Here is a 26,085-nt window from a genome sequence, read left to right on the forward strand (position 1 = left end):
CAAATTAAGTTTTGCGAAGAAGCAACATGTTCTGATTAATAATGCTATTAGTAAAACTCATTCTCACTAAAAGGTTAGTTTACCTTTTTTCCTATTCCTGACAGACTAGAGATGTCATACCACTGTAGGGGCTGCAGGAAAAAAAATACATAAATTTGATTGCAAAATGCTACAAAATAGATTGACTGATCTGCTTCAACCAACCCAAGTGTTTGATCTTTGAAATCTCTGAGGCCAAAAAAGAAAAGAAAAAAAAGCTCTGCGAGGACTAAAGTATCCCAGCGTATAAAAAGAAACTGATATGAATCTACTTTGATGAAAAACAAGCCACTAAAGCCGGGCATACGCTGTACAATTTTTTTCAATCGTTGCACTACAGCTCACACTGTACGACAAAACCACAGGGCTTAAAAATTCACAGCTCACGATTTTGTTCTCACACTGTGCGACCAGACGCTCTGATGCGATCTACCTGCTCACACCGTACGTCTAAAAACCAGGTGGGACTCAGCTCTGCAGTGAGATGGCGCTACTCGGACTCGTCTATCTGGAAGCCAAACGATTAGAAGAGGAACATGAAGCTCACTAGAGTGAAACGCGCTGCCTTGGAAAAGCCCTGAAAAGAAAAGGCGACAACGTATTTGGACAAAGACATGGCTGAGCTAACGTGGCTACTATGGTCTGTCAGTTTGACAGAAAGAACTCCATTTCACTCATTGCCCCCCCGCCATGATGCTGGGTTTACAGCTGAGAAGAAGAATCCTTGTTTGCCCACTGCGTGATTTACCCTCGACCACCTTACGACGGCCGACTGAATTTCAAACATATTTGATATTCTCCTGACCTTACGATTCCTGATGGTGAGAGGCTGATCGCCCCTCGTGACCCGCTGTACTCTACACCACACATGACGCAAAAGACAGAAAGTTGGCCCGACCGAAAAATTCTTGCACGACTGGAAGATCGGCCCAAAAAGGGCAAAAAAAAATCGTTGAGTGTATGACCAGCTTAATAGAAACCAGCAGGATGACTCTAGCAGAAGGTCCACAGCATTGAGAGTGTGCGCTTTAATAACTTGTTTCTGTTCTCATGGACCACTTATGCTGCATGTTTACGATGCTCCCCTGCTTTAATACCTCTAAATCAAATAAACTGGTCATTACCAGACTCCTGCAGAGACAGATAAAACATGAAGGATGACAGTTGCTGAGGGCTAGATTTGAATCCTACTGATTTCATGGAAGAAAAATCCTCACTAGGCCAAAGCAGAGCAGAAGCTGAAGTGTTTATTGAAGAATTATATTAGGATGTTTGCTCTCAGTGTAACTTCAGCATCACTCAGAGGGTTTGTCCCCTGCAGAGTCACTCTCATCAGAGCCCGAGGACGCAGGGATGTCCTGGACGGCAACCAGGGACGTGTCTGCCTGTACATCCTCCTCATCTGATTGTACCAGGGGCTTTTCACCCTCCCCACTGGCTCCTTCTTCCTGCTGCCACTCTGCAACCTCGGTTAACTGACCGGTGTTTGTGGGGGAAATCTGGTTCAAGGACTCCAAAGAGGATGACTGAAGGTCTGGACCTGTTAAAACAAGACAAAACAATAAAAAGGTTGAAGGAAAAGAAGTTAACTTTCATTCAAGTAAAAACTAACTCTATTCATAGTGAACCTGGAGACTTCTTTTATTATCAGCGTGTCGACTTCAGTACCATTTGTAACCACTGTAATTGTTCATATACTCTGTTCTAAACTAGTCTGAATTACCTGAAGTAAGAGATGATCCAGAACTCGAATCTTCACCGCTGGAATTCAGAAAGTCATCCAAGGCCTCCTGGTCTGATAAGTTAACGATTCCCATTTGATCCAGGGCGGCCGTATCAACCCCCACTGATGCTGCAATAACACAAATACAGACATTTATAAATAATTTATGGTACAAAAAACCCTGCATCACTCAGGGTTGGTTTTTGGCAGCCATTCTAGTTTTAGTCAAGATCCATTAATTAGTTTGACAGATTTTAATGAATTAAAAAATCTGCACATTTTATTATACATAGTAAAGTCTGAGGTGGAAACCTTTTTCTTGTACAGTAGCAGCCATTCACAATTTCCCTAAACTTTCCTTGATGGGTCCTTGGTTGGTCCCCTTCAATTCCTTTTTAAACATCAATCTTTGAACTAAAATATTCTGTCATGATTTGTGGACATTAAGATCTAAAGAGAAGCGCCACCTCCTGGTCAGACCCTGTAATTCAGTGAAAGGGTGGAGTCAGAGTAAAGAAATCATGAACGCCAATGGATGGATGGATGGATATATACACATACATACAATTGCTTGTGTGGGTGGGCTTTTTTCCAATTTCACAATTAAACTTGGACTAGGACTTGTTGAAAACTGACCACATTTTCTGGTCCTATTCTATTAAACGTTTAGGTTTCAGGCTAAGGAGTGAAGTGACTTTAGTTTAGGTTGATTATGCACTGGAAAGGTTTAGAAATGATTGAAAATCAATGGAAGTCAATGGGAGCCAACCCATGGTTCTCAGTAAATATAGCAAGACAAGAAGGAGAGTGTGTTTGTGTATACTTGCATCATCATAAACGGAAACTTTTGCTAAAAAGCTTATAATGCCAGTTTAAGTGTCTTGAGTTACCTCTGCTCTGTAGGCATCCAGTGGAAAGATATTTCTCTACATCTTGGTGGAATGCTTTCTCGTAGACCTTCTGTCGTTCTCTTAGTTTCTGTTGCATAGCCAGCTCCAACTCCGCAACTCTTTGTGCATGTTCAGAGTTCAATTCAGCTACAAAATCCACACAAATTTACAATTACTGTTTTTGGGAAAATCAAGCATAAATCCTAAGTCATTTGTTGGCAAAGAAAATACATACTCAAGAAATAACTTTGATTTTATTAATATATGTCTGTAAATTCTCAGTCAGGCAGGTTATGGCAACCATAAATCGGGCTTGAATTGGAAGGCGACCGGACTCACGCTCAGTTTTTTCAAGACATTGAGGCCGTTTCTGGATTCACAATTATGAAAGTACAGACTCGTGTCCTCGCCAAGTATGTTCTTGATAACAACACAGGAAAGTGTGGACTTGGTGAGAACGGGAGGATGTAGCAATGGGTCAATTGGAACAGAAACGTACTGATGATGTCACCGTGAGTACGCCATGATGAAATGCAGCTCCAGACCAGCTGAGCGTGTGTTTTTTTTTTATTATAAATAAACAAAAAAGCTGGTCTGGAGCTGCATTTCACCCGCTGTTATTAATAGTCTCTAGATAATAATAAATTCTTACGTTTTTCATGTATTGGGGGAATAATAGTGAAAACAGTCAGATAAACACAAAGCAAATCAACATTTTGCCAGCGATCCTTCACACACGGTTATGCAGAGAGAGGGCTGCTGCAGACGGGCTAAAGTTAGCCTGACTGCTGTTAGCATTGGAGATCCACTGGCTGCCGCGGTATTCTCACCTCAAAATATCTTAAAACGTACTTTTATGGAACAACAGTAACAGAAAAGAGAACTTTTAACTTAATACTCTGAGCTCTGTGAGCGCTCCACTGGAAGCTGCTGCTGCCGCAGTGCATGCTGGGACATCTTTCAATCTGGAGAACAGACAAGTCTGCTCTGACGTATACTGGGTAAAGAGGGAGGGGCAAGAACAACATCCGGGGACTTTGTCCCTTCTTAGTCTTCTTGTTCTTGTGAATTGTAGCAGTACTAGTGCTGAGGCTGATGATGCTTCACACGAGCACATGAGAACGCACAAGTACACATATTGAGAAACGGCCTTAGACATCTATCCAGGTCGAACCAGAGCCTTTGCCGGCTTGCTCTCGTGCGAGCCAACATAACTGACAAAGACTCCTGGATGGGTGTCTAAACATCTTCAAAATAACCAAGCGAAAGTCCGGTTGCCTTTGAATATAAGCCTGTTACATGGTTAATGTATCAATAGCAGACAGTAGAGAGTCCAGGACATTTTATTGCCTTATAAAACATTAATTTCTTCAAGTCAGGACAAAGATACTGTCATCATCCTGAAGCAGCAGATATGGCACTGAATTATTTCTGTGCCTTTAAAGAAGAAATAAGCTTTTCAGGCATACTTAAACCCTTCTGTGCCATGGGAGAGCTTGACTTTTCATCAACGGCTTTAATTTTGTTATAATCATCTTTTTTTGTCATCTCCATCTATACCGATACATTTTGTTGAAACATCAAAGTCTAATTTTGTCTCTAAAGTGCAACATGTCAAATTCCTACAGAAAAACAACAACCCTGAAATACCTATCATATAAAAATCAACGATTTTGAGCTTCTAAATTTGTTATAATGCTATTCCATCATCAAAATCACGCCCAAAGTGGTATTAAAATATTCATACTGCATAGTAGTGTTCTTATAGTATACATGTTTTGTATTGCTAAGTGCACTTTAAGGGAGCTGCTCTTAAAACTAATTGTTTTGAGGATAATCAAAATAAAGGCTTTCTAATTCTATTTCAATTGATTCTACTTGATGCATACATGTCTTTAGGAATTTTGTTGTCAGAGCAGCAGCTCCTCCCAATCCTGGAAAAGTGAGCAGCCATTCTACTTATAGCTAATGTCCACAGTCACTGTGTTATCAAAACCAATTCTTCCCCCAAACAAACTAAGCTTTCTACAGTAATTAAGCCCAACAACAGATTACTACGAGCCCCGTCACACCTTGACAATTTACAAAAAATCTGGCAAAAACGCTGGCATACGTTGGATAGGTTATTTAGGTACGCTGGCACATGTCGACATACTGTGAGTACACCGACGTGTCGCCATACGTAGGCCATAAGTTACAGGTCAGTTATCCGACCAGCTTATCTTATCCAGACGAGCGCTGAACGTGTTTCTAACTTCCAGCTACTGTATAATGGCATATTAGCAGCGTTTTGGTGTAAAGGGGGTTCACAGGAGGAAATCGTTAGTTCTCCTCCATCATAGGGCTAACCGAGAGTGGGAGAGTGATTTATCCTCCCTGCGTTCACGCCCACCACCAACAAACTTGCTAGCAGACATGACGCTGAATCTGCTGCCACTTCAACCCTTCTTTCTTTCTTTTTATTTATTTATTTAGCTAGGATAAAACCGTGATCAGAGACATCTTTTTATGAAGACAGGGCGCCTCCGGGTGCATCGCTGCCCCCCCTCAGCTTTAGTTGATGTTTCATAATGCCCATGAACTAATGCTAGTGCATTATTTCATGGGCATTACGCTGCGGTGCGTTATGCATAAGTTAGGCTGTCGTTGGAGATAAGTTCTGGACTCATTAATAATACTCGATGTATACGCCCAAAATTGAAAAGTACATAGAAAGTTCAGCGTAGGTCAGCATTTTATGAGATTCTGGGACGTCAGGCATAAGCTGGATAAATCAGCAAGGGTGTGACAGGGCCCTAAAACCGCCATCGGTGCTTGCAGGCAATACCTTAGACACTAAGAGTAATTTCTAGTAGCACGGCCAATCACATAGTAGTACTGTGGAAGGACACTACCACTGCAATAATTAGCCCAAGTGGCCAAAATATGTTTTTTGGCTACAAAATATGTCAGATGTTGTTCGGACGTCAGAGTAGAATTTAGTCATAAGAAGTAGATTGATAAGCCAGCATTATGAATTGGGTGACACCCACATGAGAGAGGTAATGTTAGAGGAAAGGCACAACTCTTAATATAGATCCTTTAAAAATATATTTGTCTCACCCTGGTTCACATTCCTGCTCCAAACTACTGCAGATTAACAACATGTATCAGATATTAAAGGGTAAAAACGTTCATAAAATTTTATAAATATTTCCCAGACGGAGCTATGTGAAAAGTAGAAATCTGAGAGAACTGGAGTTCAGACAGTTTGGGCTTCCTTACTGTTATTGCTACCTTTATTAATGTTATCATCGTTACCAAAATGGTTTCATTTAAAACAGAAAGGACGTGTTTTACCAGTGATAAACTGCTGCTTACCTTCCAGTGATTCCAACTCTTTCCTGCAAGAAATTAGACAGTTTTCCATTAAAACCAATATGATCAAATGTTTTTTTCATTTTTCAGAATGAAATCACTGAACAAAACCAAACCGTTCATAAATAACTCATGATGAGTCAATGAGTCAATTTCTTTTACAATTAGAAACCAAAGATAGCATTGACCTTGAATAAACACATTTAGATCCCATCAATCATGTAGACAAAATAAATAACAAAATAAGGGACATTCCTGCTCACCAAAAATGTTTGCATCACTTATATACAAATTTACAATAAAATGAGGACATCATCACCAAAACTAGAGGTATTAACAAACACCTGGTAATGAATATAGGAACCAGGCATTTCTTTAACCTTCAGAGTTGTTTCTGTCCAGGTAATTTGCTAGACTTTGGTTCCTTTTCTAAATGTAAAGTGTTTTATCAGGAAAAATAAAATACAATGTATTTATTGAGACATTTGTTTTATAAAACATTGATGAATTAATTATCTAGAATGGTATCTATTTTATTTTGGTTAATTTGGAATGAAACAGCTCACCAAACAGAGAAACATCAAAGAAACTTAAACTATACTGTGAAAAGTGAATTCTCACCCATCCAAACAATAAAATCCAAGTTTGCTAGTGGAGATTCTCAGTCAAACAGGTCATAGTCATTCCAAAAGTTTAAAGTTAAAAAACAATCCACTGGACTTTGTTTTCCAAGTTTGAAGACGTTTCGCCTCCCATCCAGGAATCTTTCTCAATTCAAAATGTCACCATTAGCATCGAGTTCCAGGCTTTTATAGAGTAGCCCAACAAAGCCTTGTAATGGATTAGAAAACATGCACATTGAAGCTGGAAACCCAGCTCCACCCCTTAATAAAGCGAGTCGTTGGCGACCTCCTTCGGACAATATTCTGGTGTCCACATACACGTTAAGGACAAAGGACATTCGTTTGACGACCAGAGTGTTCACATATTAGATAAAGAAGGCAGGGGGGTTCTAAAGGGGCGTGAAGGAAGCCATTTATGTTAAAAGAGAAAAAACAACCTTAAACAGAGCTGCGTTGTAGCTCTCAAAAACCTACAACGCAGCGATACAGTTGATTCCTTCCTAAAATCATCTCTACCCCCATCGCTATGCAGGGGAACAAAATATCTGGCCAGATCAGCCAGGCCAACTATGACCCCTTTACACTAGAGTCCTGCAACGGGTCGGGTACCCGCGGGTCCTCGACGGGTCACCCGCTAAAATGCTCTTTTGCGGGCGAAAAATACATAAATAAAAATAAACGGGTCGGGCAGATATTTTTTTAGTGCCGGCGGGTAGATGGTCTTTTTTTTTTTATGCGTGTGTGTTGTTATGGACATCAGAAATATTATATTAATCAGGCACTGGGGTTGCCCTTGTTGTAGCTTAAAGCCCTGCCGGCAGTGTGGGCTTCCCTCCAAAAAGGCCACAGTCAGTGCATACACGTCTGCTGCAGTGTTAATGGCGCTGTTCTGTAGCGTACTATAGCCTATTACTTGATGGGTTAACGGGTCGGGTTGCGGGTTAAATATCAACGGGTCGGGTCGGGTTCGGATTTGAATTGAAGATATCCGCGGGTGACGGGTCGGGTTCGGTAGTCATCCTAACGGCTTCGGTCGGGTGCGGGTTGGTAAAACTCGACCCATGCAGGACTCTACTTTACACTACCCTTGAAAAACCGTGCAGAGACCGGTCCGAGCTCAGTGACTGAGATAACTTATGGTGTGTAAATGGAAAGCAAACTGAACCGAACCGAGCTAGAAACAACCGAACCGAGCTAACTGCAGACCAGTTCCAGAGGTGGGCTCGGCTCGGTTTTTCCCAGGCTCGGTTCTCTGATAACAAGAGAGCATGAGCAGAACGCGTCATCTCCGTCTGGCTGCACATCCCGATTCACACTCCATTCCAGTAGTTGGCGGTCATGCCCCTCCGGAAGCTGCTTGCCAACCAACACAAAACAGATTCAATTCAATTCAGTTTATTTATATAGCGCCAAATTCACAACACATGTCATCTCAAGGCACTTTACAGATCAAAAGAACTGATGAAGAACAGATGAAGAACAACTACAAACAACAATCGAAATCTTCTCCACGCAACATTTTAAATAATGGCTCTGGTTGCCGTCGTAGCCTGACCCTCCGCAAACACCGAAGTACAGCAATAATAATCAAGCATAACCTTCTGAATGTGACGGGCGCCGCCATTTTGATTTTCTTGATTCCCTCCTTCTTCGTCTTCTTCTTCTTGTGTTTTATGGCGGTTGGCAAACAACTTTTGGTGCATTACCGCCACCAACTGCTTGATTTCCTCCTTCAATGCTGGCAGCAATACCGCAGATCGTCACTAGGAGGCGAGGAGTCGAGATAGCGTGATGTGTAAACGGTCGTCAGAATCGAGCTCGGCCTGGTTAATTGATCCGAGCTCGGACCGGTCTCGGCATGGATTGGTTTTTCAATGGTTGTGGAAATGGGGTAAATGACCCTTAACAGCTGCCTTTTAAAGGAATGGGCCAGTAACGGGTATGCAGGCCAACAACCGCCTCAACGACTTCCATTATTAAGGGGTGGAGCTGGTTTTCCAGCTTCAATGTGCTTTTTTTTTTACGCCATTAGAATACTTTTGTTGGGCCACTCTATAACACCTGGAACTCAACAATATTTCTGACATTTTGAGTTGAAAAAGCTTCCTGGATGGGAAGACATGGAACATGGAAAGTAATGTCCAGTGGGTTTTTTTTTTTTTTACTTCAACTTTTTGGAATAAAATCCAAGAGTTCCAATTATTCTGACTTACAGATGAATATAATTTAGCCCCTATGCATACAGGCTGGTAAACTATAAGCACCCCCACAGGGAATCAAACCGCAGAAGGACACAACCTGTGCATCATGTCCTAACATCTCCCTGCTAAATGTCCCACAGTCAATCAGGCATCAAAACAGCTGTGGAATTAAAAAAAGAGGAAACGATTGGGAATGACAGCAGCTAAACAAGAAATCTCTCCTCTCCTTTCACTGCGTGGTCAACTCATCCACCAGAAACAAGACAAACTGCAACAGACAATTGGGTTCACTGAATTGATCACTGCCTTCCTTCCATTATTTCTAGAGATCAGGAAAAGGGCAGCTAACATCCTTGCAAACACCACGCATCCTGCAAACAAACTCTTTAGACCTTTACTTTTAGGTAAGAGAGTATTTTCATAACTATGATTGATGACAGTCTTCTTATCTTAGTTGTAGAAACCAAAACACTGTTTCTTCTCCCAAAAAATGCACTGTCACCATCTTACAGAACATGTTTTTCTTTACAAATTAAAACAAAATAACCAAAGACCATTTTCTTGATTGTGGAAAACTGTAGTTGAGTTCATATGTGAACAGAGGAAAACTGTTGACAATAAACCAATAAGAGGCACTAAAAGAAGGACTGCTTCTAAACGGGTCAGAAATAACATCACACCTTTTCTTCTTTCTATACTCTTCCAGTTGGTTGGTATGATGAGTTTTTACAGTCTGTTGCTCACACTGACAGCACAGAGTCTCCAGATACAGCAGCCTGCTCTCCATCTCCTCAAATTCACCTTCCAAGTGAGCTGAAACACATTCATCAAAAATGATGATATAACAAATTAACAAAAACAAACGCAAGTTTATTATTTAATCTTCATAAGAAAATCTTAATCTATGTCAATTAGTCTAATAATAATAATAATAATAATAATGATGATTTTATTGAATTTAATTGATTAACTGTATTGATCTCACATTGGAGAAATGTATCTCTTCATTTAACCCATCCCCTTGGGGAGCAGTGGGCTGCCATCGTACGGCGCCCGGAGAGCAGTCTGGGGTTAAGGGTTTGGCTCAAGGACCCTGACTGGCAATCTGTGGGGCTCGAACTCAGAAGCTCAGGATTCAAAGCTCTGAGCTCTAAGCTCTAAATAAAGCATCTTAAGCTGGTGAAGATTCTCAGGAAAATCCAACTGAGCAGGTTTTTAAAAACCTACAATGCAGCAATTGAATTGATTCTTTCCCACCATCATCGCAACTGATCATTAAAAACCTGTTCAGCCAGGCCGACTATTCGCTCTAACGACCCCCCTTTCAGAGACAAAGGCTACGTTCACACTGCAGCCTGAAGTGACCCAAATCCAATTTATTCGGCCCGTATGCGACCTGGATTTGATCTTTTCACGGCAGTCTGAACAACACAGATCCGATTTTTTCCAATCTGACTCAGGCCACTTGGCTCTGTGGTCCTGAATCCGATACGAATCTGATCTTTTCAAATGCGACCTGAGTCTGAACTGCCAGGTCAGATTTATCCGACCTGAACGTCATTAATACCCGACAAAGGTCACTATTCTGGGTCTTGCTACACAGAAGCGGCAAGAAAAAGAGCAACCATGGCAGACGATGATGCGGAGAGCAGTATTGATGTTTAAACATATTGAAAAGAAAGAGATTTTATGGTTGGAAAAGAGCGCTAGATGCGCGCCGGTACTAACATCCATGTTTACTTCCGGAAAAAAAGAGCACGCTGGCCTGTGACGTCATTGCGTCCTCTACTGCGCATGCGGGACTCTTGCGTTGTATGAGTGCAGTTCACACAGGAGATCAGATACAAGTCGCATATATTTGGAAATATGAACGGCAACGCAAAAAAAAACGGATTTTGCAAAAAATCAGAATTGAGCATTAAGGCCTGCAGTGGGAATGTAGCCATAGACGGGTATGAGGCATTGCAGGCTAACAAAAGAAGCCAAATAGCCTCCATTCCAAAAGGGTGGACCCGTTTATCTGTTTCATTTTGCATGTTTTCTAAACAAAAACCAGGCTTTGTTGGGCTGCTGTATAAAACCTGGTGCTCAACGCTATTTCTGACATTTTCAAATTAAAAAGTTTCCTGAATGGAAGAGAAAAAACTTGGAAACAAAGTCCAGGGGATTGTTTTTAACTTTTTTTGTATGCATCATATGTCCCACTTCTACAACTTTTGAACTGATGCTTAATAGATTCGATTTAATTAATTTTATTTAAATAGCGCTCATTCACAACACATGTCAATTAAGAGAACTTTACAAAGACAATTCAAAAAGATCATACAGTCAGATGGGTTCAAAGTTTCTATTCATGCAGTGATGACAGGATTTAAAGAAAGGACATTTAAAATGAAACACACCTATGTTTGCAGTAATGGCATCGAGTTCAGTGATGAAATCTGGTAGGCTCTGCAGTTGTTCCTGGAGGTTCGTCAGAGCGGCTTTTCTTCTCTCCCAGTGGGCTGACAGCATCACTATGTCACCATCTACAGACTGAAAAAGGGAAGGAAACCACAGATATTATAGCTATTATTTAATCATTTTCCATATAAGCACAAAATGTCTAATTCTGAAAAACAGTGGCTAATTTTATCCTGTTGAAAATGATTTATTATTTCTTCTAATGAGAGAGGAAAATGTTGATTCTTATCATCTGATGAAGTTCATTCTGTGACAACAGATGAGAGGAGTCCTTCTGAAAGGCTCATGCAGGGTCCCTGCAGCATCAGGCAAGTTAAATTCAAGACTTTTTAAGACTTTTTAATGCCACTTGAAATAAAAATTTAAGACCAAATTCACAAGAAACACAAGAAAAACCTGCTTGCAACAACTTAACCCAAAGGTTTATTTTAACATAAACCACTGCACTAATGTTTCAGATGTTGAAAAGCTTCCCATACAGGAAGAAAGCTAAAAACACACAAATGACAGATATATTTGAACAATTATTGAACTGAATTCACAAACTTTGTTTTAGCAGGGAAAAAAACAAATCAGTTTTAAAGCCCCAACATAACCAGTGCTTAGTCTTTTTTGCAGCTATTTTTCTTTGTATGGTTTTCTTAGTATGTTTGATTTGGTGATAAGTGGAGGCGTTGCAGAGACAAGGGTTGAACTAAACTGAGAAATACCGGCTGTTTCTCTGTAACTCCATTTTGACGCTTTGTGTTTCGTGCTTCGCATTTGCGACTCCACTGCCTTAATTCCCATCGTTCTGAGCTTGAATGACTTCTAGCATAAATCCACTGAGCCTCATGTTTGTTCCCTGGTTTTAGCCATGGAGGAAACTCTTGGCTGGAGACAATTTTGGTTACATTCACACTTGCTCATATTTTCCAGACAAAAAGTTAAAGATGCATCTCCCAAATGTCCCGGCAGCAACAACTTTTATTGGTTCCGCTATCGGGACGGAACCAATAATGGCGAGCCTTTATTTATTTATTTTTTATTTTTTAAATTGTCAATTTTAATGTTTTATTTAAATTACAAAAATTAATCGTAATACAAATAATCCTATTTATGATGTTTTGAAAATTAAGACCTACGAAAGACTGATTTAAGACATTTTAATACCAATTAAGGCCTTAGTTTTATTTTGAAGAATTCAATTCCTTTTAAGGCATTTTAAGGACCCGTGGGAACCCTTTCATCAATGTAGAGATAGACATAGATAATGTAACCTGTGTGTTCTGTTATATGTTAGAAGGAATGTGAAATTCCGCCTTAACTGTTAGAATAGAATTCAACTTTATTGTCATTCCACTGTCACAAGTACAAAGCAACAAAATCCACTCTCTGCATTTAACCCATCCCCTTGGGGGTTAGTGGGCTGCCATTGTGAGGCACCCGGGGAGCAGGGTGGGGTTAAGGGTCTTGTTCAGGGACCCAGAGTGGCAGTCTATGGGAGTGGGGCTCGAACTCAGAACCTCTGGGATCCAAGCGTAATGCTCTAACCACTAAACTGTGCGGGTCAAAGATGACCTGTGAATTTCCTTCCACCATTTTCTGTTACCTTATTTGGATTTAGTTTCGATGCCGTGCAACTGATGCACACTAGAGATCCAGAGAGCTGTCCCAGAGGGCGAAGCAGTGAGATAAATACAGGAGAAAACCTAAGATTGCAGCCATTGCTGTTCATCAGAGCAGTGGTCAGGCCAAAAAAAAAAAAAAACTAGATGATCCTTTGCAATTTATGCTTATATCAGTGATAAAGGTAAAAATGACTGGAATAATTTCTGTTAAATCTAAAAGATGTTTTTATTGTATTATTTTGTCTTATGATTTTAACTCTCCTATCCTGTACAGTCTCTCATTTTTAAGTTTTCTTTTAATATTTATATGATTTTATATTTATTGATGTAAATCTACAGTATATGAATCTACGTGTCAACCCTTTGCTTTGTTGCTCTCTATTCTTTGTTTGCAGTCTACTCTATAAATTCTGACTTGCAGTGAGAGACCACTTCTTACAATCATTTCCTACTTAACATACAAACCTTTGGAATCTAAGAATCTCCAACAGAAAAGCAAGTTCTTAAAATTTTAAATTTACGAATTTACGTCATCAAGGCAAAAGAACAATGATCCATACCTCTGCAACCTGAGCACAATCTTTAGTTTGTTTATGGAGTAGAAACCAACTCTTCTCAAACCTAAAGAAACAATAAGGTTAGAACAGTTTCTTAGCATTAAAACATCCTTATTTTGTGCATTAAAAATGGAAAAAAAATAAAATTCTCAGAGTTAAGATCTTTCTATCCAGATGTAGATTTGTCCAAAAATAAGATTAATCCTTCATTAGCTAGAGTGTGCATCGTTCATGTGAAAGGTTGGCTAACACATAGTAAGCTGTATGAAATAGTGCTAGAACATTGTTGTGGAAACATTTATACATCCTAGTGTGCAGAAATTGGGGCTTTAAGTTCCAGCTGGATTTCCCTGTCCATGCCTATTATTACGTATACAAAGTACTAATAATACGGGGAAACTGACGTGGCGGCGGTCACTCCGATCAGAAATGGTAACAGTCTGTCCCAGCAGGTTTTTTTGCGCACCAGAAATACATCCTGGATGCCATTGATTCCTGTCTCTGAAGAACAACCATCCTTACTGATTTCTACATCAAAGTCAAAATAAATCCACTGGACTTTGATTCCAAAGTTTGAAGACGTTTCTCTTCCCATCCAGGAAGCTTTTTCAATTCAAAATGTCAGGAATATTTTTGAGTTCCAAGCTTTAATAGAGTAGCCCAACAAAGAAAACATGCACATTGAAGCTGGAAAACCATCAATGAGTCGATGCAATCAGCTGGTTTTCCTTAGATAGAAAACTTTGAATCAATCTGACTGGATGATCTGGTTGGACTGGAAAGTGACCTGAGATGACATGATGTGAATTGGAGCTATAGAAATAAACTGAACTGAATTGAATTTCACTGCTGATATTTTCCAGCTGTACCAAAGTGAGATCTGAACCCATTACGTCAAAAGCATCAGGTCAGGGAAGAACAAAAAAATATTGAAATGTTTACTAACCTGCTTAGAATGTCCAGCCCAGCACCTAAATACGGAAAACCTTCTTCCACCCTAAAGGAAAGATTGATATTATTTAAGTGTGATTTAATACAAACTCAGCATAACTTAACAGTACTCACATGTTGGTTACTCTGCCAGAGCTCATGGGTCTAGTAGGCCCATTTTAACACAATTCAACAGAAACAAAGCAACAATTACATCAAAATAATCTTGATACGAGTTAAAAAAACAATCGTCTAGACTTTGTTTCCAAGTCTGAAGACGTTTCTCTTCCATCCAGGAAGCTTTTTCAATCCAAAATGTCAGAAATAGTGTTGAGTTCCAGGTTTTATACCGCAGCCCAACAAAGTCTTGTTTATGTTTAGAAAACATGCAAACAAAAATGCTTCCTGGGTGGAAGAGAAACGTCTTCAGAATTGGAAAAAAAGTCCAGTGGATTTTTTTTTTTTTACTTTTTGGAATGACTACGACCTGGATGACTGAGAATCTTCACCAGCTTAATACAAGTTGTTTTTTTAAATGTGGTCTTACAGATCTTTAATTTTATCAGAGAATATTTCTCTTAAAGACCAATGATAGAAATTTTTTTATGTAGAAAATGTTGCTGCCGGTTTAAAGGGGAACACCAATTTTTATGTATGTGGATATGAATTATAATTATAAGGTGATAGAAAATATGTCAACTGTGATAGATAATGTGCTTGAATGTATAACAATAGAAATAAGTCGGACAAAAAAGAAAAATATCATTGTAAGCTGTATACAGGTGCTGGTCATAAAATTAGAATATCATGAAAAAGTAGATTGATTTCAGTAATTCCATTTAAAAAGTGAAACTTGTATATTATATTCATACATTACATACAAACTCATATATTTCAGATGTTTATTTTGTTTAATTTTGATGATTACAAATGACAACAAATGAAAATCTCAAATTCATCATATCAGAAAATTAGAATATTACTGAAGACCAATAAAAACAAAGGATTTATAGAAATGTTGGCCAACTGAAAAGTATGAACATGAAAAGTATGAGCATGTACAGCACTCAGTATTTAGTTGGGCCTCCTTTGGCCTGTATTACTGCAGCAATGCGGCGTGGCATGGAGTCGATCAGTCTGTGGCACTGCTCAGGTGTTATGATAGCCCAGGTTGCTCTAATAGTGGCTTTTAGCTCTTCTGAATTGTTGGGTCTGGTGTATTGCATCTTCTTCTTCACAATACCCCATAGATTTTCTATGGGGTTAAGGTCAGGAGAGTTTGCTGGCCAATTAAGAACAGGGATACCATGGTCCTTCAACCAGGTACTGGTAGCTTTGGCACTGTGTGCAGGTGCCAAGTCCTGTTGGAAAATGAAATCTGCATCTCCAAAAAGTTGGTCAGCTGCAGGAAGCATGAAGTGCTCTAAAACTTCCTGGTATGTGGCTGCGTTGACCCTGGACCTCAGAAAACACAATGGACCAACACCAGCAGATGACATGGCACCCCAAACCATCACTGACTGTGGAAACTTTACACTGGACTTCAAGCAACGTGGATGAAGTGCCTCTCTTCTTTTCCTCCAGACTCTGGGACCTTGATTTCCAAAGGAAATGCAAAATTTACTTTCATCAGAGAACATGACTTTGGACCACTCACCAGCAGTCCAGTCCTGTTTCTCTTTAGCCCAGGCAAGACGCTTCTGACGCTGTCTGTGGTTCAAGAGTGGCTTGACACAAGGAATGCGACAGCAGAAACCCATGTCTTTCATACGTCTGTGTGTGGTGGTTCTTGAAGCACTCACTCCAGCTGCAGTCCACTCTTTGTGAATCTCCCCCACATTTTTGAAGGGGTTTTGTTTCACAATCCTCTCCAGGGTGCGGTTATCTCTCTTGCTTGTACACTTTTTTCGACCACATCTTTTCCTTCCCTTCGCCTCTCTATTAATGTGCTTGGACACTGAGCTCTGTGAACAGCCAGCCTCTTTAGCGATGACCTTTTGTGTCTTGCCCTCCTTGTGCAAGGTGTCGATGGTCGTCTTTTGGACAACTGTCAAGTCAGCAGTCTTCCCCATGATTGTGTAGCCTATAGAACTAGACTGAAAGACCATTTAAAGGCTTTTGCAGGTGGTTTGAGTTAATTAGCTGATTAGAGTGTGGCACCAGGGGCCATCAATTTTGAACCTTTTCACAATATTCTAATTTTCTGATATGATGAATTTGAGATTTTCATTTGTTGTCATTTGTAATCATCAAAATTAAACAAAATAAACATCTGAAATATATGAGTTTGTATGTAATGTATGAATATAATATACAAGTTTCACTTTTTAAATGGAATTACTGAAATCAATCTACTTTTTCATGATATTCTAATTTTATGACCAGCACCTGTATATAGAACACCAGGTTCAAATATAGATACTTTAAAAAAACTGGATGGAAGATCACTACACAAGTGCAAACAATAAAGTCATGTTTATTGGTGGCGACTTTAATATAGATTTGATAAATCCAAATAAACATAAGATGACGGATGAATTTATAAATACAATGTATAGTATTGGGTTACATCCCAAGATTACCAGACCCAGCCGAATCACAACTCACTGCGCAACGTTAATTGATAATATATTTTCTAATGAAATGGATAATAATACAGTAAGCGGATTATTAGTAAATGATATCAGTGATCACCTTCCAGTCTTTACAATCTATAATGATGATCAAATTAAAAATAAACAGGGCAAGATAACACTGTACAGAAGGGTGAGGTCTGAAGAAACCATGGATGCATTCAAAAATTAGTTACTAAGACAAGATTGGGAGTTCTTGTATCAAGAAAATGATACTGATAAAGCATACAATGAATTTTTAAGAACATTTAAAATATTATATCATAAAAATTGTCCAATTAAACAATACTACAGAAAACAAAAGTATATGAATGATCAATGGATGTCAAAGGGACTGAGGAATGCTTGCAAAAAGAAAAATACACTATATAGAGAATTTATAAAACATAGAACTAAGGAAGCAGAAGATAAATACAAGAAGTATAGAAATAAGTTAACTAATATTATGAGGAACTGTAAGAAAGATTATTACAAGAAGTTACTGGATGAGAATAAGCACAATATAAAAGGTATATGGGATATTTTAAATAGTATAATTAGAAATAAAACTAGAAATATTAATTATCCACAGTATTTTATAGAAAATGAAAAAAATATAAATAACATAGATGATGCGGTTAACGAGTTTAATGAGTTTTTTGTAAATGTCGGACCAAAACTTGCAAATGAAATTGAAGATCCAGTGACATTCAATGAAGATAATCTAATAGATAGAAATCAAAGCACAATGTTCCTTAAACCTGTGGATGAGAAGGAAATCATAGATATTGTTAGCGAGTGTAAAAGCAAGACATCTACTGATTATGATGAAATAGATATGAAAATAATAAAAAAGGTTATTCATGGGATCTCCAAACCATTAATGTATATTTTTAATTTATCATTACAAACCGGTAAATTTCCCAATAATATGAAAATAGCTAAAGTTATTCCTGTGTACAAAACTGACGACAAGCATCATTTCACAAATTACAGACCGGTTTCTCTTCTCCCACAGTTTTCAAAAATTCTGGAAAAAGTTGTCAATTACAGGTTAGACAATTTCATAGAAAGACATAATTTACTCTCAGATAATCAATATGGATTCAGAAGAAATCGATCAACATCACAAGCATTAATTGAACTAATAGAAGAAACAACAAATTCCATAGATAGCAAGAAATATTCTGTTGGGGTTTTTATTGATCTAAAAAAAGCATTTGATACTATAAATCATGATATATTAATTAACAAATTAGAGCAATATGGGATCAGGGGACTGGCACTAGAGTGGGTAAGAAGTTATTTAAAAAACAGGAAGCAATTTGTGAAGATGGGAGCTCATCAGTCAAGATGTTTGGACATTGTGTGTGGTGTACCACAGGGGTCGGTCTTGAGTCCTAAATTATTCATCATGTACATTAATGACATATGTAAGATATCACAAAAACTCAAATTTATTTTATTTGCGGATGACACAAATATAATAGGATCAGGTGAGAATTTACAGCAACTTTTGGACACTATCGCCTCAGAATTCATTAATATTAAATACTGGCTAAATAAAAATAAACTGTCACTAAATTTGAGTAAAACAAAATATATGATATTTGGTAACAAAAAAATAAATCATCATGCACGGGTACAGATAGGAGGGGTTGATATAGAGAAAGTATATGAAACTAAATTTCTCGGGGTGATAATAAATGACAAGATTTGCTGGAAGTCTCATATTAAATACATCAGCACTAAAATATCTAAAAGCATCTCTGTAATAGCCAAAGTAAGATATTTTTTAGATTACAAATCACTCCATGCTCTGTTCTGTTCTTTGGTCTTACCTCATTTAATTTACTGTATAGAGGCATGGGGAAGCACATATAAAAGTTCACTAGAGCCACTGTTCATATTGCAAAAAAGAGCCATTAGAATAATTCATAAAGTTGGATATCGAGAACACACCAACACACTATTTATAATGTCTAAAATCATGAAGCTTTATGATATGATAGAATTCCAAACAGCACAATTTCTATTTAAAGCTAGAAATAAGCTATTACCAAGTCACTTGACAAATTTGTTTTATGAGAGAGAGGGGGGGTATGATTTAAGGGAGATAACTAATTTTAAGATTCAAAGATACAGAACTGCAAGGAAAAGATTTTGTATAACAAATAGTGGAGTGAGGCTATGGAACAGACTGAGCATGGATTTGAAGCAATGTCCAAACATCAACCAGTTTAAAAACAAATATAAACAAATGATTTTTATAAGATACAGGGAGGAGGGGACTTGAGGGGGAATAGAACTTGCTCTGCCACTATGAATTAAAATCGATAAGAAGTCAAGAGAGATGAAATAATAAAAAATTAAAAAAAAGGGTGAGAGAAAAGGGTTTTTGGTTTATGGATATGTATGGATATATGTGTACGTATATGTAGATAGAGATATGTGTATACTGTCTATAGTAATTGGGGTGTGTATGTATATGCATGTATGTGTGTATGTGTTTGAGATACGGGTGTATGTGTAAGTATGCATGTGTGTATATGTATGTATAGGTATCTGAGTATGTGTATGTATATATATATATATGTATGTGTGTGTGTGTGTGTGTGTGTGTGTGTGTATATATAGATATGTATGTATGCTTAAACATAGGTAGATGTTAATATAGAACAGGGGTAGGATTTAATAAGTTTTATTACTTCTTCCTACTCCTTTTCGAACATGATGGGATGTACATATGTTTTTTTCTTTCTTTTTCTTCTTTTTTGTTTGTTTTGTTTTGTATGACTTTAATAATTTACTTATATTTGCTTTTTATTAAGTGTTCGAAATAAATGATCAAATAAAATAAAAAAATTTCGGTCATATTAACAGAACAAGCCGGCCTCCTTTCTGCGGTCAGCTACAATTTGGGAGAGGAGCAGCGGAGTGTCTGCGGAGGCGGCGGGACTAGGGATGGGAATCGAAAACCGGTTCCTGTTCAGAACCGGTTCCGTATTTTCCGATTCCATGGCATCGTTTGGCAGCTCACTGAACGATTCTTTTTTCGATTCCCGCAGCACCAGAGCCTAGAGCGCCGGCTCTGGGGAGCACGACTTACGTCACGTTTTTTACGTAAGTTACGTAAGTTACGCAAGTTACGCAAGTTGGAAGAACTATTCGAGGAGGAAGACAACGAGCTGCGGTCACTTTGTGAATCAAAGCCCCGTCTTTCCTTAGCCCAGAGGGTAGATCAGGAAATCCAGCTCTATAAAAGCTTGCCCTCCATCCCCTGCAGGGATAGCGCCACACTGTGGTGGTGGAACAAGCAAGATGTGCTGCCCTTGCTATCTGACTGGCTGAAAACTACCTCTGTGTGCAGGCTTCCTCCACCCCATCTGAGAGGGTGTTCTCCACGGCTGGAGACACCATACGCGCTGAAAGATCCTGTATCCTTCCAGAAAAAGCAGATATGCTCATCTTTCTGCAAAATAACTGTTAATTTTCCCTACTACTCTTTTATAATTAGTATTTTTTGTTATTTAAAATAGGTTATTATCCCATCATTTGTTATTAGACATTGTTGGTTATTAAGTTTGTTCTTGTATATTTATTTTTCATTTAAACACAGATGTTACTCCAGTTTCACATTTCCTGTGGACATCTTGATCTTGTTGAGTTTGTAAGATTGTGCAATAGTTAAGTAAACAAAGTTGATGCTGATAATCAAACTGTTTGTTCTCCTTTTTCCCCCAAATTGGAATCGAAAAAAGAATCGATAAAGAATCGAATCATTTCATAGAATCGAAAAGGGAATCGGAATCGTGAAAATCTTTTCAATTCCCAACCCTAGGCGGGACGTCTGGAGCCGAGGTATTGAATTGCACTCATTGCACTGATTTTCTTCAGTATTTTTTGATGCAACTTTTCTACTTCTGTTATTTGCTGTTGTTTCAAAAAAAATGCATAACGATAGATATATATATATATATATATATATATATATATATATATATATCAAACTTGAAACTTTGTTTGGCCTGTAAGGTGTAAAAAAAAAAAAAAAAAAAAAAATTAATCGAATCGTGGTGTATTCTTGAGTATCGAAAATAATCAAATCGTTGGGTCAGGAAATCGATACTGAATCGAATCACCATGATGGATGTGATTTACACCCCTACGTCATACACACTCCGAATGACACAAAACTCATATGGGTGAGTAGAACATGATGTAATAACGTAAAATCAAGGAACCAGTGTAAAAAAAAAAAATTGGCGTTCCCCTTTAACCTGATAAGCAACTGAATCCAGATTTATGTTGTTCACAGAAAATGAACTAAGCCTAAAAAGTGTTTGAAAAATAATCCCTTCTATTATTTTTACTTTAATAAAAACAGAGAACTCTTCCACAGATGTAAACAACATGCAAGTGTTAAAGGAGATCACAGCAGTTAAAGCCAAACAATGTATCAGTGGATTTATTGGGTGTTTGACCAAAAGAATTGGCCTTATGCAACATGCTTTCTTGTCCTACATTTCTCTTCCTTTTTCTCCTGGGCTCCTATGACTGTCACATCAGATTCAACAGACATCAATAAATGATCGCAAATTATTGCAGCGTAAATGATGAATTCCGTCTGTGCGTGAGTGTGCCTTTATGAGAATTGCAAATCTGCATAACTGATGATTCCATATGAGCCTACAGAACTTTTAAGACCATGTTCATTCATAGAAATGGCATTACAGACAAAGAAAAGAGTCTTTAGCAGTACGAGTACGTCCTATGCCAGGTCAGTTATCTGATGGTTGACATCCGCTCAGTCTCAGTTCCTCATCAGTCGTGGCGTCTAGCTGATCCTAAACCTCTGAGTAACGTGTGCATAACTTCTGCGTAACTTATCCAGAACTTCTCTCCAACATATCAGCGTATCTGCCGTGTTCCAGACGAGCGCTGAACGTGTTTCTAACTTCCAGCTACTGTATAATGACGTATTGGCAGCGTTTTGGTATAAAGGGGGTTCACAGGAGGAAACCGTCAGTTCTCCTCCAGACTTCATCCCCATCATAGGGTGAGCCAGAAGGTGAGTGATGGATCCTCCCTGCGTTCACGCCCACCACCAACACACTTCCTAGAAGACGTGACGCTCAATCTGCTGCCACTGCAAAACTTCTTTCTTTCTTTTCTTTATTATTATATTGTTGGGCAGACGGTAAACAGCAGCAAGGTTAATACCGCGATCAAATACATATTTTTTTTATGTATGCTGGGCACATCGCTCCTGCAGCAGCTTTAACTGATGCTTCGTAATACCCATGAAAGAATGCACAAGCATCCTTTCATGGGTATTACGTTCATGTGCGTTATGCAGAAGTTAAGCTGTCGTTGGACATAATCTCTGGACTCATTATGAATACTCTATGCATATGTCCAAAATTGAAAAAATACATAGAAAGTTCACCATGATGAGCCAGGGGCATCAGGGAAGCAAGTTAAGGCTTTTACTAATGGAAGGTTGCAAAACAGACCGACAGTAATGAATAAACACAAAAACTCTTCAGTTAAATTCATTCATTTTAGCATTTTTGAATAAATGTTGCGATTTTGTGAAACTTATTTCTTACTGGGGATTTATTTTCCCAGCTAGATCCTCCAATAAATATTTGATAAAGAAAGACCATTATTTTCTTTGTTCTAACTAGATTATTCTAATAAAAAAAATTATAATTCCATTATTAAAATACTCTTTGAAGTAAGCAGCTAATTAAAATCAAACTCATTTTGAAGGTGAGCAAATCAAAGCAATATGGTAGTGATCAAAATCAACTACATGCTCAGAAATACACAGTTTAAGTCTCACCTTGATTTCCTCTTGATTTTGGTGTCTTTTGATTTGTCTCCTAAGGTCTTGAAGCTGAAACAAAGAGAGCGAAGTTAGGGACGGGGCCGATCAGATAGAGTATAAAGATCAGCTTCTATCAGTATCATTTACACATAAGAAATGTCTGATTCAGTCTGATCCACGAAATGTCTACAAATCTACAAGCTACAAAAACTCTACAAAAATGCCATATCTAAGATTATTAAGGTGTGCAGTAAGATCACGGGTGTTCAACAGAAAAACATGACTGAAATGCATGAAGAGCAGGTAATCAGGAAGGCTGAGTCCATCTTGGATAATTATACCCATCCCCTAAATAACCAATTCTAGTTTCTACCCTCTGGTTCCCGTTTTAAATATCCACCAGCTCGGACCAATAGATACAAACACTCCTTTATTCCCTCTGCTGTTCAGCTGCTAAACTCTACCAGGAAAAGCAGATAGTCATATGTTTCCTGCATATAGGCCTATGCTCTCATTCGTCCCCTGCACTGCACATTTTTTTCTCTCTTTTATTCACCTTACTTTTATCTTTTAAAATATTTTGTGTTTCTTTTATTTTTTATTTGTGAAATGTGAACGTGTGTGTGAAAGGTGTACTACTACTGCACAAAAATTGCCCATACGGGGGCAAATAAAAGCTACTGAACCGAGCTGAACGAACCATTCCTGTGCTTTAATATCGTCCAGCATAACGACACATGCATTCACTGCTGCCCTGCATGCTGGACACAAACTGTTACATGGATTTCCTGAACAAATGTCACATTTCCATTTCTACATCTCCGCTGTGTGGAAATATTTTACACTTAAAAAAAAAAACTAATTGAAAAGCAACACAGCAACACGCTATGTTTACAGATCTGTTCTACATAGAAGCTGTGTTGCTTCTTACAGTTAAACATTTGAAGTAGAACCACATTATGGAGAATGAGGAATATTTATTCAAAGAGCAGAAAGAGGAAAGTCGCTAGCAGGAATAATCTCTAGTCTTTCCAAAAAGGCTAAATTTCCACCAGACTATGTGAAAGCTAAAGGGATTACTAGTAGATATGTTCCAACACCTGGATCAGATTGATTCGTTAGTTGGATCAGATATTAGTTTAATAAAAACAAATTTATAAAATGATATCATTTTGTATTTATTTTGATTCCTTACTAACTTCCAGTCAACATATGTATGGTTTTTTTTTTTTGATTTTGAGATGGAGAGCATAAAATGATAGAAATGAAATTCTCAAATTAAAAGATTAAATAAAACTGTCTTTATTTTTATAATTAGTTGTTGTACGTTCCACTTTTTTAAAAGTCATTAATACCTCTTACTGAGGGGTGGAGCGTTCAAAAAAAATAATAAGTTGAGACAGAAGTCAAAAGAGGTTGGGAACCACTGCTCTAAAGAACCTGACTGAACAGTGAGGAGGATATTCAGCCTTTAATTCAGTGAGTAGCAGCAGAGACTCTAAACGATGCTGGAAAGATGCTTAAACCTTTTAAATGTTTAAATACCGGTCACTGCTCTATACTATTAAAGGAACATTTTCTACAATTCTGGATGGTAACTTCCTTAGACTTAATTTTCTTTGCTTTATAACTAATGGTAACAGTGTCATATTTAACTGTACATCTTCTTTAAAAACTATTTATTTTGTCATTGGGAGAACAACAAGTTGGGGCAGCACCGAGTCCAACCACAAAGAAATTCATTTTCTGGATAAAACTAACTATTCTGATGGTTTTAATCTTTTTAAATATCAACAGGCCAAATAAGAATGAGCTTAAGTGAAACAAAACTAATGGGTCTATTTTTAAAATGCAAGGAGAAGTAAAAAGTTGTGTAAACAAATAATTAGAGATAGCCAACATTTCTACAGTAAGGTAATGAAGTATTTCTACTTGGTTACTAACAGATAATATGATAACTCGTGTTTGGAAGCGACTTAACTGGAAAGATTAGATCGATTAAGAAATGCACCAAACAGGACAAACATTATTTTATTTATTTATTTTTATTTATATTTTGCAAAGGGTGACATCATCTCATCATCTGACGCGTCACATGATCCTCAGCTGAGACCAATAACTACAGAATGCGACCAAAACACGGATATTACACTGATTTAGACTCCAAAACGACATTGATCATCACTAAAATTATTCACTAAATAATAATAATCCAGTGAGATAGACGCATGCAGTAGAGCTGTCACTTTAGCTTATGTGCTAACTAAAAACAACACTGTAGATATCTGTAGCTTTTTCTACACTAATAAGGCCAAATATACAAAACACAGTTATTGCTAAGATTAAGAAAGTGACCTACCTTGTTGAGAAGTCATGCTGTACCATGTGGAGTCTTTCTCTAAAGTTCTCAAACATTTTTAGCGAATTTCAGTGTAAACTGTTCCTGTGAGAAAGCTTGACTAAGCTAACAGCTCTGTAGCTAAAGCTTCTTCTCTTCCTTTTGTCTACCTTCTGTAACCGAACAGACACGCCACTGCCATCTGGTGGAAGACTGCCGCATCGACCAGACAGCGTCGCTCTTTTTTCTTTTGATAAGAATTAAGCACATCGGTAAACAGCTAGAAAATTATAAGGATGATAAAAAGCAACAGTGTAAAAGGAAAAGACATAAGTACGTTACATATTTAAGATAAAAGAAAATAGATTAAATAACATTTATATGATTAAATCTGAAAAGACTCTCTTGTGGAAAGACAAATTAATCTATACACTTTTGCTTAATTTTTGCTACTTTTACGATGCGCCTAAGATGTAGAAAAGCTTAAAAACACTGAATTGAGTGTGATGCACTCAAATATAAGTGCAAATATAAAGATATGTCAAATAGAACAAAAGCCAAATGAAAATTGGTGTTAGTTTACAGGTAATTTGCTTCCTTTTTAAATTAAGATAGTGTTTTTAACATTCTTAGAGATCAACCTTTGAAATGTTTAAACCTCACAGTTGTCTCATTTTTACCTCGCTTACATTGGCGGGTGCATACAGTAAGCCATTATCTTATTAGAGGCAGATGAAATGAAATAGAATAGATTACTGATTGATTGATTGATTGATTGATTGATTGATTGATTGATTGATTGATTGATTGATTGATTGATTGATTGATTGATTGATTGATTGATTGATTGATTGATTGATTGATTGATTGATTGATTGATTGATTGATCTCACAGTATAGAAATGTACT

General features: G+C 37.9%; 1 protein-coding gene across 1 annotated transcript; it reads right to left on the reverse strand.

Moving 5' to 3' along the window:
* Nucleotides 1–1,268: 1,268 nt before the first annotated feature.
* On the reverse strand, nt 1,269–25,356 carry LOC119778539 (dysbindin-A-like). Its single transcript, XM_038277808.1, has 10 exons — nt 25,198–25,356; nt 22,854–22,907; nt 14,410–14,460; nt 13,467–13,527; nt 11,236–11,368; nt 9,514–9,646; nt 6,013–6,035; nt 2,653–2,799; nt 1,763–1,891; nt 1,269–1,579 (listed from the first exon to the last, which is right to left on the reverse strand). The coding sequence occupies exons 1-10, from the start codon at nt 25,251–25,253 to the stop codon at nt 1,335–1,337; spliced, it is 1,032 nt and encodes a 343-aa protein (XP_038133736.1). The 5' UTR covers nt 25,254–25,356; the 3' UTR covers nt 1,269–1,334.
* Between the last annotated feature and the right edge of the window lie 729 nt (nt 25,357–26,085).

The sequence above is a fragment of the Cyprinodon tularosa genome, unplaced genomic scaffold (assembly GCF_016077235.1).
Source record: "Cyprinodon tularosa strain WSP-4 unplaced genomic scaffold, ASM1607723v1 ctg1349, whole genome shotgun sequence".
Taxonomy (NCBI): Eukaryota; Metazoa; Chordata; class Actinopteri; order Cyprinodontiformes; family Cyprinodontidae; genus Cyprinodon; species Cyprinodon tularosa.